General features: G+C 42.5%; 1 protein-coding gene across 3 annotated transcripts; it reads left to right on the forward strand.

Moving 5' to 3' along the window:
* Positions 1-1,352: 1,352 nt before the first annotated feature.
* Positions 1,353-15,856, forward strand: LOC133124493 (CD276 antigen-like). Of its 3 annotated transcripts, none has more exons than XM_061235753.1 (6): positions 1,353-1,487; positions 1,959-2,017; positions 9,543-9,923; positions 11,506-11,796; positions 12,458-12,553; positions 12,861-15,856. In XM_061235753.1, the coding sequence occupies exons 1-6, from the start codon at positions 1,474-1,476 to the stop codon at positions 12,998-13,000; spliced, it is 981 nt and encodes a 326-aa protein (XP_061091737.1). In that variant the 5' UTR covers positions 1,353-1,473; the 3' UTR covers positions 13,001-15,856. The 3 variants fall into 3 exon arrangements, with proteins under 3 accessions (XP_061091737.1, XP_061091735.1, XP_061091736.1); XM_061235751.1 differs by having other exon boundaries at positions 1,360-1,766; XM_061235752.1 differs by having other exon boundaries at positions 1,360-1,766; positions 12,885-15,856.
* Positions 15,857-18,006: the final 2,150 nt, after the last annotated feature.

An 18,006-nucleotide genomic window follows, 5' to 3' on the forward strand; every position in this document is an offset into this window, starting at 1 on the left:
CTACAGGCCGCCCGTGCGTGCGTGCGTGCGTGCGTGCGTGCGTGCGTGCGTGCGTGCGTGCGTGCGTGCGTGCGTGCGTGCGTGCGTGCGTGCGTGCGTGCGTGCGTGCGTGCGTGCGTGCGTGCGTGCGTGCGTGCGTGCGTGCGTGCGTGCGTGCGTTGATAAAAGTGATTTATAATGATTGATGAGACCCACAAGTGTGTAGCCTAACCGAACACTTAGCAATATTGTAAGTGTTGCTTTTGGATTAGCCTACTTGGCTAATCGAGCCTTGCGGGACGGAACGTGCCTTTATGGACTGCGCATAGGAGGCACAGATAAATCTACGGAGAGTGATGAACAACTGATGTTTGCACATGACCCTAAAGGCTTCTATGGGTTTTCTGGGGTGATTCCTTATGCTATTGCTAATCACATGACGAGGCCCACGCATTCAATTTAGGAACAACTGGCGTTCATGCTCTGATACACCTGTGATATGCACAAATTCTCAAACGCAAATAACCACACATTACAACAGTGGCATGCAGAAGTCTGAAACAGCTGGCCACACTGCATCCGTTCCTCCTGTGAAATATCATTCACTGGGACAGGCTCGCCATCAAACTCAGTCTGGTACGGAACCAAACCAAATCCAGGAAAAACCAATCTGCATGTAGCAGTACAGAAAAGATATAGTCAGTTTCGATCATTTCTATTTATTTTGAATATATGGTACCTTATTCAATGTTCTTTTCTCAATATACCACAGTTACACATTTAAAACCTTTAACCATGGCTATGAGAGAACTCTGCAAATCACACAATATCTTCAACAATGTTCCATATAAGTCTATTTGACTAGAGACAATAGTTTGCATTGTCAAAGCCAAATGATGGTTAAAACTGAAATAATAACATTTCTATATTTCATTTCTTGAAATAAATCGTATTCATTAAAAGGATTCATTCATATTTATCTTAAACATATGAACATATTCCTTTTTAGCAAGATGAAATGAATGTGTTATTTTTTTACTTCATTGGTAAAACACATTCAAAACACATTAACTTGCATCAAATGCCTCAAAAAAATGAGCAAAATGTAATATGTGAACATTTCCCAACACCCTCACATCACTCCGATTGGTTTCAGTAACAGTGTGTGATGTTAACACTTAACATGGTTCATGGGTGAGTCAACGCTAGTTGCTGTAATACGTACCTTAGTTACCATCAAATCAAAACAAATCAAAGACAAAACATCCAATAGTGGGTGTGACTTGTTGGTGGGAGGTTTGGTTGTACGGAAGAGCATATACAGAGAAGAAGGAAGGAGCTGCTTATTTATGTAAGCATTCTCACTCTGACCTCAGCTAGCAATAGTGCCGCTAACACTGCTGTGCTCAGTGTAGGAACTGGTGGGACTTGTGGACAAGCACAGAAAACAATACGGTCCTCATTGCTTTTTCTTAGAGGGAGAGTCACTGTGGCATGCCAGTCTTCAGGTATGACTGTTTTATTCTCCATTGAGGTTTTCGAACATGGGGGACAGGGAGTGGTACATGGGTGAATTATGGGGAATTACAATGCAGTATTTGTCTTTCTAGCTCAGGAGGAATGGCTGATGGAATTTCCCTTGATTTTCGTGACGTAGAGCTTTGCACTGATTATGGGAACCTTGCTTTTGCTCTCTCTATCCCTGTCTCTCTCTCTCTGAGACCAATCGTGTTCATATCATTCTTCTGTCTGCAGCTGGATATATTGTCCTTCCCCTGTGTTAATATGTGAGTATACAGGGTGTGTGTTAAACAAAGCCTGCAGTAAATAACTATAGTCTATGCTTGATCATATTCTGTGGTTTGCGTTTGGGGGTAGTTTGGTCAATATTTTATCAGTATGACTGATGAAACTGTAGTTGCTTTTTTAATAGATGTGGCATTTATTTACAGTATATTTTCCTTTCAATTTCATTTCAGGACAATGAAAATGTTTTCCATGATGATCGTTTTACAAATATTTGTTCATGTGTGGATGGGTAAGTTGTAATTCATTGAATTCCATTATAAACCAGCCAAGCGACATGTACTGGCAAACTGTTGTGTTACTGAATACCTGACTGAGAGTGGAACTCATCTTGTGGTCTGAAAAAAGAGTTGTTCTGAAACCTGAATGAACTTTGAGCTACTAATCATGCTTTCACCGACGCTTTCACTGTAACATTTCATTTAATAATATTACACTTAAATGATCAGTGTTCATAAAACTTGAACATACGTACAGTATATTATGTAAATCCAAGGAGATACAATCTATAGTCAGAGTAAACTGCACTAACTTTATGAAAAAGAGAGATCAAATGAGATGATGAGTATGAAACCTGACAATGGCATTTTAAGAGATGGATTTGACTAAATTAAACAATTTCATGCTCGGCTAATCTAAGGACAGATTTCCTGACAGATTGTCCTTACAGTGCATATGCAGTGCTTTGTTCTTGTCACATCATGTGTAAACATGACCACTGGCATAACCTACTGCTGATAACCACTTATAGACAAGTATCGACAAGTCTTTGTTTTTCTTCTTGATTGGAATTTCTGATATGATGTGTCTTTCATTGAGAGAGGGAGGGAAGGCAGGGAGGCCAGGCCTAATGTAAGCCTATTGCCTGGGAAACCAGTAGTGAAACCATGTGAAATGTTGTCGCAGAGGGCGGCCTGTAGCGTAGTGGTTAAGGTACATGACTGGGACACGCAAGATCGGTGGTTTGATCCCCGGTGTAGCCACAATAAGATCCGCACAGCCTTGAGCAAGGCCCTTAACAATGCATTGCTCCAGGGGAGGATTGTCTCCTGCTTAGTCTAATCAACTGTACGTCGCTCTGGATAAGAGCATCTGCCAATGGTATTAATGTAATGCAATGTTGCAGGTGATCAGCAGTTTCTGAGATATTCAAACCACCCTGTCTGGCACCAACAATCATTCCACGGTCAAAGTCACTATGGGATGAGCAGAACGTATCTGGAATGAAGTTTTAGGAATTTAGAAATCCTGTTGAAAAAGAGTTGTGTGGGGTAAAGAGTTTGTCTGGTCACTGGCATAGTCAGATTGTGGAGCAGCTGGAGGAGTTGCTTGTCAGAGAAGAGTTTTAGCTCGTCTGTGGTCTCCCAAACTGACAGAGGCTGCAGTGATAAGACTGGCCTTGAAGTATAACTGGGCATTCAAAAAGGGAGGAAATGAAAAGGAAATCTTCAATGCAAAACTGGGACAGTGACATAATTTGCATGCATAAAAACGACTGTAATTCCTATATATGTATATTAATATATTTATAATATATATTGTCCTGCTGTAAAATCCAGCTATGCCAGCTTGACCAGCTCAGTTTTCAAATGCTGATATAGCTGGGTATGTGCTGGTCAACCAGCATAGCCAGGCTGGTCATAAAGCTGGTCTTGCTGGGTATGACCTGGTCAACCAGCTAGTGCTGGTAGCTTCTCTGAGCTAGTAGCTGGTCAAAACATAGCTTGAGCTGGTCAGACCATGTCAAGCTGGGAGCTGGTTTGAACTGGTCAACCAGCTACCAGCTGTTTCAAAACCTAGCTTCGGTTGTTTTTTTCAGCAAAATGTTCAAAAACATGAATTTTGGAAGCAGGCAGATACTGATCCATTTTCCTCAAAAGTTTAGTTTAGTCCCTGTGTGGTTTCCACGTGGCAGGATTTCTTGCAGTTTACAAATTCAACAGTCTGTATTAGCCTGATCCCTTTAGAGATCTTCTCATAAAAAGGAAGAGAATCCACTTGTTTAGATGTGAGTGCTAAATATGCTGCATATTTCTAAAGAGAAGGACCTGCAATGCTGAGGTATTCCAGTGCTGGCTTTGCGATGGTTTTCTCACCACAGGAGAGGATTCTGTTCAGCTGGTAATGGTGGCAACAGTACTTCTGGCATATGTGTAAATTACTATGTCAGTAATATGTAAAGGCCTCGCCTTTTATTGTTATTTAATGAAACAGGAACAGGCAAATTACCTTGTACTAAGGGATGTCCTTATAACAAAAGGGCAACCAGAAAGTTAAAGATGTGTCTTTTGAAAAGACAGATTTGCTGTAACGAGGAAGCACTCCCATGGTACACAGGAAACCTTTGGACAGTGTGAGCACATGCTCTATCTATTTTAGCATAGAATTGTGGTCAGGATGAGAAGCGTATTAACACACTTCCTGTTATAGTGCAGTCAGTCATGCTGTTTCATTCTTGTATTGATTGAGGTAAGAGTCAGCAAAGAAAATACAGGTTTACGGAGCATGGAAAGCCACGTAAATGAATGATGATGCAATAGAAATGTCTTAAAATTCTCTATGTCCTTTGCAAGGTAGATAAAATAAACGGTTAGAAATGTATCATGGACTATGGTAAGAACTGTGTGAAGGGGAATACCATGGTACGGTGAGGAGCACTGTTGCCTCGTGGGAATATTTTTTGTTTTATCCTGGCTGAAGTCCTTTCTGTGTGGGGCTTGCATGTTCTTCCCGTGTCTGTGTGGGTTTCCTCTGGGTTCTCCGGTTTCATCCCACAGTCCAAAGCCATGCAGGGTTAGGTTCATTGAAGAGTCAAAATTGTCCTTGGGGTATAAGTGTGTGAGTGAATGATGTGTGGGCTTAGTAACTGATTGAAAATGGATGGCTGCAGCACTGCATGTAGCTATATCCTATTATCTCACAGTGCTGAGGAAATATCTATTTCTCCCAAAAATAAAAAAGTTTCACACATCCACATGACATAGAAAAAACAAGACAGACAATGTTTCAATCCCCCAGGGATCTTCGTCAGGTAACCGGTTGGCCAACATCATTCCATAGTCAACGTCACTTCACAAACTTAGACATGGCCACCTGTATGAGAAAACAAACTTACTGTTCAGCTAGTCTTTTCCTGTAAAGATCAAATCATGGGCAATTCCCAAATGTACCAGTACTTACCCCACCCTTTTCTGAGATCTGGATGGTGTACGGAGAGCCCCACAGACTCAAGTCTTTTGGTAAATGGGATGAGGGTGCGGGATGTTAGGGGGTTTCAAACCATATCCTGGATACATTACTTCCACGTATTACACTTTCACGTATTATGTTAGTCTAGTTTTGGCACGTTTTTTTCTTTTTTCTTGTTACATTTCATTTTCATGTCATGTTACGTTTCATGTTTTTGTTACGATGTATTTTCTAGTCTTGTCATGTCACGTTATATAGTTCATTCATGTCACAGTTTGTTTCTTGTGTTGTCATAGTTTGAGTTTGATTATGTGGTATGTGGTTACGTTCATTGATTAGCATACACTTTTTTGTGTCTTTCTGCAAGCCTTGCGTTCATGCTTTCTCTCTCTCCCTTGCTGTTGCTCACGCTTACCTAATTGTTTCATTATCCCGTGTCTTCTTACTAATCTACTAACATTAGATCAGGATTGGGTAATACTAACATTCTAACCATGTGTTCATGTTTACCTTACGTTTCTCGTGCATGTCATTTACTAATTTACTAACACTAGGGCAGGATAGGTTTATTACTAACAATGACTAATTATCTTGTTAATTTGTCAATCCTCCACACCTGGTTTCCATTCGCATGCTGCTCTCAAGCTAATTGTTTGCACCTGTCTACACCTGCATATAAAGCTCAGTGTTCATGTCTTTGTGAAATTGTTGCCTCCTGTTTGTCAGTGCATGTTTGAGCGGGTTTTTGGCAAGCTATTTTCTACCTGTTGTGATCCAAGCCTGCTTACCGACCAAAGTTATTCTGACTTCTGTTTTGTTGACCACTGCCTGCTTGTACCATGAACTCTTGCCTGCTATCTGTACTTTTGCCCTGTGGAGCGGACTTCGGTCTTGACTCTTGCACCGCCTTCGACTCTGAGCCTGCCTACCGTCCGTCTGCACTACTGCCCCTCTGACAGCTTTCCTTGTTACTGGACCTTTTGCATGGTTTACCGATTTTGAGACTGCCTTCTCGCTCAGTCGTGTACTTTGGTTTTGGCTGGATTACTTTGCTTGTTTTCTACTATGCCCATTGGACATTGGATCTCTTAAAGCCCTGACGGGACTTTCACATCTTTGTCTGATTCATGCATTTTGGGTCCAACCCTACGCACCCGTAAAGTACTTCCTTTCACATCCTGTATTTCAACCAGCCTGATGACGACACTCTGTTCCTCTTTGCTGACGACTCACCACGTGGGTTTGGTTTCTGTGCTATGGTGAACACCCACACCTAGGGTTGCCACATTTGATTTGTGAAAAAAAACAGGACATTTGACGCACCATTATCCATTCAGAAAAGTGCTCTCTTTTTGCCCAGTCTGAGCTGTATGTTGTATTTATTTATTTTTTTGCGCTGCTGGTTGCTTCTCTGATTTTGTTCTCTTGTCCTCCTTGTCCATCTCTCCCCCCCATTTTATAAAACCGACAAAATAAAAAATCAGAAGTATTAGGCGATTACCTCAAGGCTAGTAGCTAGCTGAACTTTCCCATAGTGGGGTCGTTGAAATGAATGTGCGTGCTATACTGACAGCCCGTGCAGCAGTTGCTAGGTGATAAGGTATTTCTGCTATCAATGAAAAATAAGTATAGGCATATGGCCAATTGTCGCTATGTTTTACTCATTTTTACCTGTTTACAGACATGGGATTGGATGTCTAAACATAAAGAGGAAAGAACAGAATATCAGTAGAAGAATCTGGTTTTATTTAGTACTGATATTTAGAAGTACAAAAATGAATGAAGAATAATGGAAAGAATAGTCATTTTCCGGGGCAGTCGCTCAAAAAAGAGAACAACCCCGGGAAAACTAGAACGTGTGGCGACCCTACCCACACCAGACTAACATGCACGCTACTTTTCTGATCCTTTTTCCCTCAACATTCTGGCCTTTGATAAGGTCCAGGATCCCACTTACAAAAGCCTGGAGTCTGTGGGGCTCTCCGTACACCACCCAGTTTGGGGTACGTACTGGTAACAACTAACTTTAGCGACTGCCTCAGGGCTCAATGCATATGTAACGAGTTAGAGATTTGCCTGAGCCTGTGGTACGATTGGAATCCCGACCTCTCACTCCTCAAAAGAATTGCCAGACGAACGCATTACCAGTAAGCTAAAGGCGAACTCACCTGTAATCAAGACCAACATCGTTATTTCGAATTTAAGGGTTATGTCATCAGGGAGCGTTGTCGTGGTAACCTGCTCTGGGCCTTCACCGCACCTCACACAGTGCCTTCGGGCGAACTAGCTGAGCTAACCCTGTTACACTTATCCCTGTAGCACTTACAACTATACACTACGGGCCAGTTTCGTATGACATATCATCCCTAGCCCTAGACTAAATTCTATTTTGAACTGAGATTCTCTATACAAAACTCAATTTAGTCCAGGACTAAGTTTAATCTGTGCCTGTAAAATAGGCCCTATGTGTACTACTATGGTGAAAATGTGTATGTGTATCTTTTCATGTGAATGAGTGTGGTTTTATGTTTTTTTTTTTTTTGTAATATGGAAGCTTTGGTGTCCAAGCACTTATGCATCTTAGTGGCAACGCCTCTGCCTTGTCTGTGACTCACAAAGTCTTGCCATTGCCATTGACTCTGATTTTTCAGTTTTGAATGGTACTTTGCAGAACATATCTGCCTAACCCAAAAGGCAGATAAAACTTCAGTTTGTCAGTCATTCACAAAGTAGGCATGCCACAAGTTTTTGAATGGTGGTCCTCACCAACTGCACCACAAAAAGAGATTCAATTATAGTTAAAGACTTCTTGCTTGTACTGCACTGGACTCTTTACAAGGGCCTTGCTGGCTGATGTGATGGCGGTTTGTGGCTATATATGGCCAATAAGAAGAAAATGTACCTTATTGAACCCTGGGGTAATTTCTCCTCTGCATTTGACCCATCCCCGTTACTTAGGAGCAGTGGGCAGCCACAGTGCAGCGCAATGCAGGGTTAAGGGCCTTGCTCAAGGGCCCATAGTTGTGCAGATCTTATCGTGGCTACACTAGGGCTTGAACCACCAACCTTTCAGGTCTAAGGTACATGACTGGGAGCTGGGAGGTTGGTGGTTCAATCCCTATGCAGCCACGATAAGATCCACATGACTGTTTGGTCCTTGAGCAAGGCCATTAACCACTGGGGGGATTCTCCCCTGCTTAGTCTAATCAACTGTAAGTTGCTTTGGATAAAAAGCTAAATAAAAAGTATTATTATTATTACTACCGATCAATACAAGTAAATTAAGAAATATAAAATAACTGGTTCAAAGCACTTGGTAGCTCAATCCATTTTGGTGGAGAAGCCTTACTCTCCCATGATTGACTGTGCAGAAATATCCCAAACATGAATGGAATCTGTGTTGGTGTGCTCAGCTCTCAGGGTACAGGTTTCATAGCCTCGAGGCAGAGGAACTGTGCAATAAGCTGCTTCCAATAAAGCACAGACGTGTTTTCTTGGAATATAATGTCATTTTTTATTTATGGGAATGAAGGGACTTCCCTGACATTTAGTGTGTGAGAAGGTCAGCAGCCTCAAATTCCTAAATTGTGAACTAATACTTATTACACTGGCACACACACCTACACAACACATGTACACTGGCACACACACCTAAGTCCATGTTGTGCAAAAAGATTTAAAAGAGGAAATCATACTACTGCTACTATTACATAGACACTAATTTTCCTGTGGATGTCAGAACTGCAGAGTCGAACCACTGACCTTGCATATCTCAGTCATGTACCTTAACCACTAAGCTACAGGCCGCCCCCTGTAGCGTATATAAAATATTAAATATAAAATTACTATACACGTGCAAGATAAAGATAAAGTGCAAGGTGCAATAAAGTGCAAGGTCCATTGTAGGCTGACATGGAGGTGTGTGTGTGTGTGCATGTGTGTGTTTGTGTGAGATAGCATGTGCATGTGCTAGGCACAGTCCTCATTCAGCAGGCGGATCGCCTGAGGGAAGAAGCTCTTCCTCATCCTCTCTGTATTTTCCCTCAGGCAGTGATAATGCCTTCCTGAGGGTAACAGAGAGAGTCTGTTGCTGGGGTGGGTGGGCTCCCTGAGGATCTTGTTGGCCCTGGACCTGCACCGTTCGTTGTAGATGTCCTGCAGGTTTGGAAGAGCGGTTCTGATGGTTCGCTCAGCTGACTAATATTGTGACCTACCTCCCAAGGGACATTTTTCACAATTATGCTGCAGAATAGCTCAAATAGCTGAGCATTACTCCCACAGCACTGTTGTAGCAAGTCTGTAGTGTAGCATAGCTAGCCCTCCCTGGATCCTGGTGCACAGAATGCCCGGTAAGCACCGGCATAGCAAAGACAGGGGGCCGCAGAAGGAATGTAGAGGCCCACAGAGGGACTTAGATGGCCTGGTAGTTGGGTCCCTTGGAGCTTTGGGCCCCAGATCAACCTCACCCATTGCCCCTGCTGGCCCTATGGCCCCTGGGTGAATCCACTCCAGTTCTCATCTTCAGTTTGAATTAATTCACAGCCTTTTCCCTTTCCTGTTTGTTGCAGTTCAATTAGCAGAGTCTCGGGCCAGCGGTGTAGTAGAAGTCATCGCAACCCTAGGACAGCCTGTGCTCCTAAGCTGTAACTGGGGCAAGGCCCTCGAGCCCAACAACATCCGGGTCTATTGGCAAGGACCAGGAGCAGGACGCGGGGAAAAGAACGTGATGGTTGTGCATGCCTACAACAAAGGAAAGGAGGAGTTCACCGAGCAAGACAGTCGCTACAGAAACAGGACTAGTATGAACAGAGACCTCATAAGCCAAGGAAATCTCTCCCTGCTAATCAAAGATATCAAAGCTATAGATGACAACACTCAGCTTATCGCCCACGTTCAGGAAGGTTCTGCAAATACACAAGACATCTGCAACAGGATGCTGCGTGTCACTGGTAAGAACTATACTACTTGAAATATATAATCTAAATATGAAATATACTACTTCAAAGACAAAACCTTTATGAATTATGACAGAATTATGAACCTCTCAGGCTAAGACGCAGCAGACTTGCGGTTGCAGTTTGCTGCAGTTGCACACCGGGGACCGGGGTTCGATTCTCGGTCCTGCCAAAAAAGCCAAGTTTGGCCGGCTCACGTGGGGCAGCAATAATTGGCTCACTGCTCCAGAGGGAGGGACTTGGCAGGGTTATTAGATCGCCGCACAATAAGCACCTCGGGCGCCTCGGAATCACGGCAACGGGCACGAGACGAGACGGCTTGAAGAAGCCGTGTCGTTCTCATTCGGGCCGCCGAGGGACGGGACGGGGTACGGGCGGTACATCTAATACGACTACCTCCAATTGAATCAGACGAGGTACAATTGGCTACCAAATTGGGAGAAAAAGGGAAAAATCTGAAAAAAAAAAGAAAAAGAATTATGAACCTCTGGCAATGGGGGTTGCATCATATGAGAAGATTTATATAATATATAATTTTGATATATAATTTTGTTTTGCGGAGTCTGACATTATTATAATATTAACCTACTAGAAAATGCTACCATCTTGAAATATTAAAATCGAAAACTATTGACCAAGAACGTGGTATTACGATACGTAGACCATACTATGTGAGTTCAAAGCAAGTGAGGGATTGTAGCCATATTACAAAAGACAGTGAAAATGGAACAGCAATTTGCTGATGAAAAAGAGGCTTTTGAACTCCAAGCTAAAACCGCTGAAACATACTTCATTATGGCTTCTGTCGATGTGTCAAGCAGTAAATCGAAACATTTTAGTGAGTGCGAAAATAAACCACGTAGGGGCTCGCGAGATAACTGTAGCGATTTAACACGTACTTTAACAATTCTGTTAAACAGAGGGTAGTTTATTCAACAGGAATAATAGACGCATCTTTCTCACGTCATCACATGCAGCGACTCTTAAAGAAACAGTGACCACAGGTTATGAGAATTACGCCATTCTTAACATTGTGTGCTCACTCGCCACAACATGGTATTTCATGTTTTTATTTCATGCATGCCGCTCCCTTTCCCTTGGGAGTAACATTCATGTAAAGCCACTGTGAAAATTAGCAGTGCTGACTGTGTCCGGTAGCCCTACAGAGGAGTTACATACATAAATTGGCTTCACGTTTTGCTCAGGGATATGGGAGGGATACAGTCAGCAGGGATACACACCATTGTTCATTACTCAAGCGACTACCGCTGGCCATGCGGGTGCCCGTGGCGAGCTCTCTCTGCACATGGGTATGGATGAGTCTCCTCCGCCCCTACTCTTAATGTGGTGTGAAAACAAGCAGCTAGCAGCATGCTTCTACATAGTTCGCAAAATGGGACGTTCAAAATTTGGGTGGGATTGGAGACTGTATTTAAGAAAAGCATGCTAAAATAAAGTCAATAGAATGCTGTCAATAGAAGGCATTATACTTATACACTTTTCTGTACTAGAAATGACCTGGAAAAGAAGTATATGTGATTTACCCCCCTCCCATCCTGCCCTCTCCCCACCCCAGCTGAGTTCCAGAAGCCAGAAGTGAACGTGTCCTGTGTGGAGGGTAGAGAGGAGCTGAAGATAGACTGCAAGTCACATGGCGGCTTCCCTAAACCGAAGCTCAGCTGGACTGGCCTGAACCAGCGAGGCAATAACCCGTCGCCCATAGTGACCTCCAATTCAATTGACGGCACGTACACAATACACAGCACCCTCTGGGTCAACATCAGCAAGGACCAGAGAGTCACCTGCCATGTCACCAACCCCACTTCGCAAAAGAACATTAACGCCTCCATCATCACCTATGCCTCCTGTAAGGGTCTCCGCTTCAAATACTGTATCTTCGCAACCCCAGATAGCTTAGAATAGGCTTCTATCTGCAAACAGTATGGTCTCACATAATAACATAGCATTTTAAGTGGCTATTTCAGATGTCTGACCAATTGTAAAGAAAAAGTGAGATGTAGAGCATTCCCATGTTGCAGGTCTGCCGAGGGACTTGTCATGTTAAGGCACTGTTCTAGTGCATGATTGGTATTGCACACTAGTGACCCCTGCTGGTTGGTTGGACAGTTTCTCTGTTGAGCTGCACACTAAAGCTTGTATTGTAGTGGTTAAGGTACATGACTGGGACCCGCAAGGTCGGTGGTTCAATCGCTGGTATAGCCACAAGCTGTTGGGCCCTTGAGCAAGGCCGTTAACCCTGCATCGCTCCAGGGGAGGATTGTCTCCTGCTTAGGCTAATCAACTGTAAGTCGCTTTGGATAAAAGCATCATCCAAATGACATGTAATGTAATGCAATGTTAAAGAGCTAAATCATCTTGGGAATAAATGAGGGACAGCCAAAAGACAGGAATACATACACTGTGTACATACTATATGGTGTAATGGATCAACATTAACAATGAATGTCAGTGAAACTTGGAGATGCGTGTGGTACTGTTAACACTTTATATACACAATTCCCTTTCAGGTCAAGTCCCGCCAGACCACTACTTGATTGAGATATGCTCAGCTGTCACTGTTGCAGTCACTTTAATCATCGTGGCGATCTTCCTGTACAAAAGAAGTATGTACCGTCTGCTTGTCAGTTCCAATCTTCACCAGATTTTGCATAGACAGAAGAAAGTAATATGGCTCACCTAGTCAATCATTTGGTACTTCAGATTGGTAGAAAGGAAGGGAGGGTGAATGCTACTTCAGAGTATGCTGGCAGGGTACATCTTTTCTATCAACTGTCTTTTGCAGTTGTGCCAAACATGTTAGGTGGTAGAATCAATGAGTATGCTTGTTGGATCCTAACAGTAGGAGAACAAATGTATTTTTTCTTTCCCATTTTCGAACACTTATTAATCCTTACGCCTGTCCTTTTACAGAAAGCCTTGTTTGTTCCCATCCAGATCTGTGTTGCAGGAAGGCTCAGGCCCCTACCACCTCAAACCAGGAAGAGGAGAAAATTAATATGAATGAATATGCCGGGGGGGACTCTGGTGCTGAACCATGGAAGTGTCGATGACCATCCTCCAACATTTCTTACCTCAGCAACTGTGCATATACTGATCTCCTCTGTTCTATACGCACAAACTGCTTCTGATGAAGACAAGAGTTGGTCACAAAAAAACAGTTGTACATGGTTGACCACATTGGAGCAGTCATTGTGTCTTGACACATGAACAAGCCTTTCAGAGGGAAATGGCTATGGATGGCATTACACGCCGTTTTCCTGTTTTCTTCTATCTGAATTCATAGGTTTCACCCATGTGGATATTTCACGTTACCTGATTGCATGTCAATAATCTTAAAGAGTAACTGCACTGGCTCTTTCAACCTAGCTCCGCCCATCTACACAATTATGAAAAAAGTATTCTCCAACCAACCAGGCCTTGGCAGTTTTCCGTTTCGTATTGGTCCGTAACAGTTGCCTTGCTGACTTTGAAAACAAGCCGTTAAATTAAACTGACAAATTTATGGCCATCAACAATTTTCTGATTGACGTCTACATATGACATGTCACAATTCGGGCAGGGCCGAGTCCACTGCAGATTGCATTTTACAAACTTCAAACAGAAGTCATTTAAGATGGCATATGAAAAGTTCTCATTCCATCACAAAAATCAAATTAACAAACTGTGAATAATGAACTTCTGAGTTCTCATGATAGTTACAAAGGGAAAGTGATTTAAAAAAATGTAATTCTTTCTTTAATTCTGGCAAATGAAGATTGTTCAGGTACAATTTGTTTGGGAAAGGATACCGTTAAGCACTTTAGTTGAGAGATGCTGTATTTGACTGCTGACCCCAGTAGTACTAGTTCTATAAAGTATGAAAATTATGTAGTATGGAAACATTAAATATTTTTGAAATTTTTAAAAATTTGGCTAAGAACTCCCTGGGACTCTTTCATGAGTCCCCAAAGGTACTTCAAACCCAATTTTAGAAACCCCTGTTTGCTCTAAAAATGAATAAGAGAGAGTGATGGTGTGGGATCCTTACGATATTGGCTGAGTATCTCAGAAGCTACCTTGGAAAGTTTGCTCCTTCGCTCTGGAGTGGCGGAGTTTCCGCACGGGGACTCTACTGGATTTGTGCGGGGCGGGGACACAGGGGCTTTACATATCTGGGGGATACCAGCCCTGAGTCACTTACAGTACAGTTACCACCGCCGTGATTCAGCCTTCCCAACTTAAATTCACCAGGCCTGGATCAGATACATCATAGTTTTGTTTTCACTTGCTTTTCTGCACTTTACTGAGCTTGTCTGGTGTATTGGAACCTATGAAATACTGTGAAAAAATGCAAACCCCGATTTGTGGTCCTCTTGGTTGGCTCAATTGCCTCAGGCAAGATCAATTGAACGCGGAAAAGTATTTCAATCCAAACCAGTTGTGTATCTGACCCAGGTCTGTTTCAGACTATGAGGTGCAATCCGTTGAACAAACACTGACAGGATAATCTTGGTCTTTAAGAAGGGAAAGCGGGGCTCTTGCATTGCTCGATCAGTAAAGGTGCTGAGTGGTTGCAGGATTAAACGTGGGTGCCTCTGCTGTGCCAGTATTAGGGCATGACTGTAGATCTACAGCAATGAGCAGACCCATACGTGTTCTGTTACCCTGTTACTGTGTACGAGGATAAGCCAAGTTTCAGTTATGCATGATTCCTTAGGTTACCACTGCATTAGTTAATCCTAATGATGTGTCAAGTGATGGGCAAAAATGCATTCATCAAATATATTTGTAATATAAAATAAATGTAGCTGAATGCTATTATAAAGTTTCTGCATTTCTGCATTAAATACAAGACTTTGTATTTAGAAAATACAAAACTCTTAGGTTAGCATTAGGTTTTGTTGTAGGACCACTTTGGGTCATATTTTTTTACATGTAACTTTTTTCAGGTTAGCTTTCTGACTTTGTTATCAGTTACCATAGTCTCATGTGGGGTTTGTTTGTCCAGAAACCCAATATTCACCCCACCTCTCCATTTCAGCAACTGGTCCAACAAGAACTCTGCACTATGGCAGTGTATTACAATGTTTGTACAATGCATTACTTGTTTGTATCCCTTACCATTGTAGCACTATTAAACATGTTAGATTGATGCTAGTGAAATGTAAAATTGTTGCACTCAGCCATAACAATAATGAGAAAGAAAGCTGTGTAAAATGAAGAGTTTAGCCCTCTGCACTAGCACTTTTTTGCTCCTTGCAATTTTCCACTAATACATATATTTTTGATAGATATCTGAGCCCGAAAGTATATGTGTTCACGACACGTTTCCTTTTTGAAACTTGTGAAATTAATCCATGTTATCATATTTCACAAGTACAAATGCCACTTTTCTGAATGATTAATAATAGACTAAGTCAGCAGTGGAAAAAACAGTTTTGTTCTCAGATTACAGAAGACATGGATGATGTGAAAAATGGAACTGAAAGAGGGCAACACAAAGGCTGTACATAAAAAAAAAATGTTTTTGAAGATACAGAAAGCTATTTGAAATGCTTTCAATTGAAATACTGCCCATCGCTTCCTACAGGCTTGCAGTGAAACTTAGTGAGAGATGTATGCTGCACTGACTCTTAAAAAAAAAGGCAGAAGGTTTTTCATATGCAGTATTTTCATATTCCCCATTCTTCAGCAAACAAATTCAAGCATGTGGTTGGAAAAGTTACTCAAAGATTAGTGGGTGCTTGCATCAGTTATGACTGATTGTCTAATTTATTACTGACATCTACCTCTGAGTTGAACCTATGCACATGTACAGAGCTAACTTATTTTTCCTCTTTGCTAACATTTTTATATTTATTAAATGTGTAAAATTTGGATTTTGATTTAATTTCTCTTTGTGAAATAAAGCTTCTGTGTAAAATTCACTCTCTGTTTGTTGTGATACATAAGAAAGAATATTTAGGATGCTGGATTATTTAAGATTGTGGATTATTAGGTGTCCTAATTTTCCATTCAACTTTCCCTAATGTCTATATACGTGTGATCAGATTTACAGTAAATGCTTTCATAAACACACAAAGAAAGCATTATGTTAACTCAATTCCGTCATATACCACTTCTCATGAGTTGGAACATCCAAGTTGTTCAGGTCTAATGACTAAACACAACTGCTCAGTGACATCACCAGAATTTCCCTCTGTTGAATCTATTTAAAGAGCAAGGGAAAAAGGAACTGCCCTGCACTACTCAGTATGGTACAAAATTTCAATCTTATTTAAATGTGGATATAGAATGTTTATCAATAAAATGTTTACATATACACTACCGGTCAAAAGTTTGGAGTCAGCCTGGCTTTTTCTGATTTAATATTTAATTTTCTGTTTGTAATCAATCAATTCACATGTTGTCGAAGTGCAGAGTCAGAGCTTTTGTTAAATGGTATTTTTATACATTCTGGTTTCACCATATAGTAATTACAGCACCTTTTATATGTAGTCCCCCATTTAAATGTATCTGGATCAATGAATGGATCTCTATGGGAATTGAGGGTTTCTCTTGACAAATTTTCCTGTGGGACTCGATGGAAAAATATTCAGGAGAAACAATTATTCTTGTAGTATCTACTGCATATCTGATAGCAGCACAGTGGTTTGAGGCTCATTTGATACCTTGGACCCTTGATGACCATTTAGCCAACAAATGTGTTCTATACTGTATCAGAATAATTTACAGCTGAATCTAGTCCCACCCCCCAATCCCCATAGAGATCCAATCAAATGCAAAGAGTTTTAGTATTGCTTGTAGCACAACCTTAAAATAAGATTCCAGACTCTGATTATATTGATGGGTCACAGACATCAGGAAGTCATGACATGCAGAGGATGTGCAACGAAATACAAAGCACGACTCTTTTATTTGGCATTATGTTAATTTGTCTCAAACATTGAAATGGGGGACTACATGTAAAAAGTGCTGTAATCACTACATGGGGCGGCATGGATGGTGCAGTGGGTAGCACTGCCGCCTCACAGCAAGGAGGTCCTGGGTTTGAATCCCCGTCAGCCGGGGCCTCTCTGTGCGGAGTTTGCATGTTCTCCCTGTGTCTGCATGGGTTTCCTCTGGGTACTCCGGTTTCCTCCCACAGTCCAAAGACATGCAGGTTAGGCTGATTGGAGAGTCTAAATTGCCCATAGGTATGAGTGTGTGAGTGAATGGTGTGTGGACTGCGATGGACTGGTGACCTGTCCAGGGTGTATTCCTGCCTTTCGCCCAATGTATGCTAGGATAGGCTCCAGCCCCTCTGCGACCCTGTTCAGGATAAGCGGGTTAGGATAATGAATGAATGTGAGGATGGTGGTGTTACCTTCGGAAGGGGGAAGTCCGGTAACAAAGTCCACCCCGATGTGACTCCAGGGTTGGCTGGGCACAGGCAGAGGTTGGAGTAGACCAGCAGGGGTTTGGTGGGAGGCCTTGCTTCTGGCACAGGTGGTGCATGCCTTGATGAAGCGCCTGGTGTCAGGGATCATGGAGCTCCACCAGAACTTCCGCTTAAGCACCGCCAAGGTGCGGGTAAAGCCGGGATGGCAGGACAAGAGAGACGAATGAGCCCATTGAAGCACCTGTGTCCGAACAGCTGATGGGACATAGAGGTGTATTCCGGGGTTGGACCTGGGATCGGGTTCCTCCCGTAGAGCCCTCTGGATAACTGCCTCAATCTCCCAGGTTACGGATGCAACAGTGCAGGAACCCGGGAGGATGTTCTCAGGTGCCTCACGCTCAGGACAGGTGTCGAATTGTCGGGACAGGGCATCTGGCTTGACGTTCTTAGAACCCGGGCGGTAAGTGAGAGTGAAGTTGAATCTTTCGAAGAACAGCGCCCATCTGGCTTGGCGTGAGTTCAGTCTTTTGGCCGTCTGGAGGTACGCCAAGTTCTTATGGTCAGTCCAGACGATGAAAGGCTTCTCGGATCCCTCCAGCCAATGCCTCCACTCCTCTAGTGCCAGTTTGACTGCGAGGAGTTCTCGATTTCCCACGTCATAATTTCTGCTGGTGAGAGCTTCTTGGAGAAGAAAGC

The sequence above is a fragment of the Conger conger genome, chromosome 3 (genome assembly GCF_963514075.1).
Source record: "Conger conger chromosome 3, fConCon1.1, whole genome shotgun sequence".
In the NCBI taxonomy this organism is placed as follows: Eukaryota; Metazoa; Chordata; class Actinopteri; order Anguilliformes; family Congridae; genus Conger; species Conger conger.

Excerpts from the sequence above, each read along its gene's own strand:
- LOC133124493 (XM_061235751.1), top strand. The coding sequence starts at position 1,600 with ATGGCTGATGGAATTTCCCTTGATTTTCGTGACGTAGAGCTTTGCACT. Across the intron at positions 1,767-1,958 it reads TCCTTCCCCTGTGTTAATAT|GACAATGAAAATGTTTTCCA; the intron begins GTGAGTATACAG and ends ATTTCATTTCAG. Across the intron at positions 9,924-11,505 it reads CAGGATGCTGCGTGTCACTG|CTGAGTTCCAGAAGCCAGAA; the intron begins GTAAGAACTATA and ends TCCCCACCCCAG.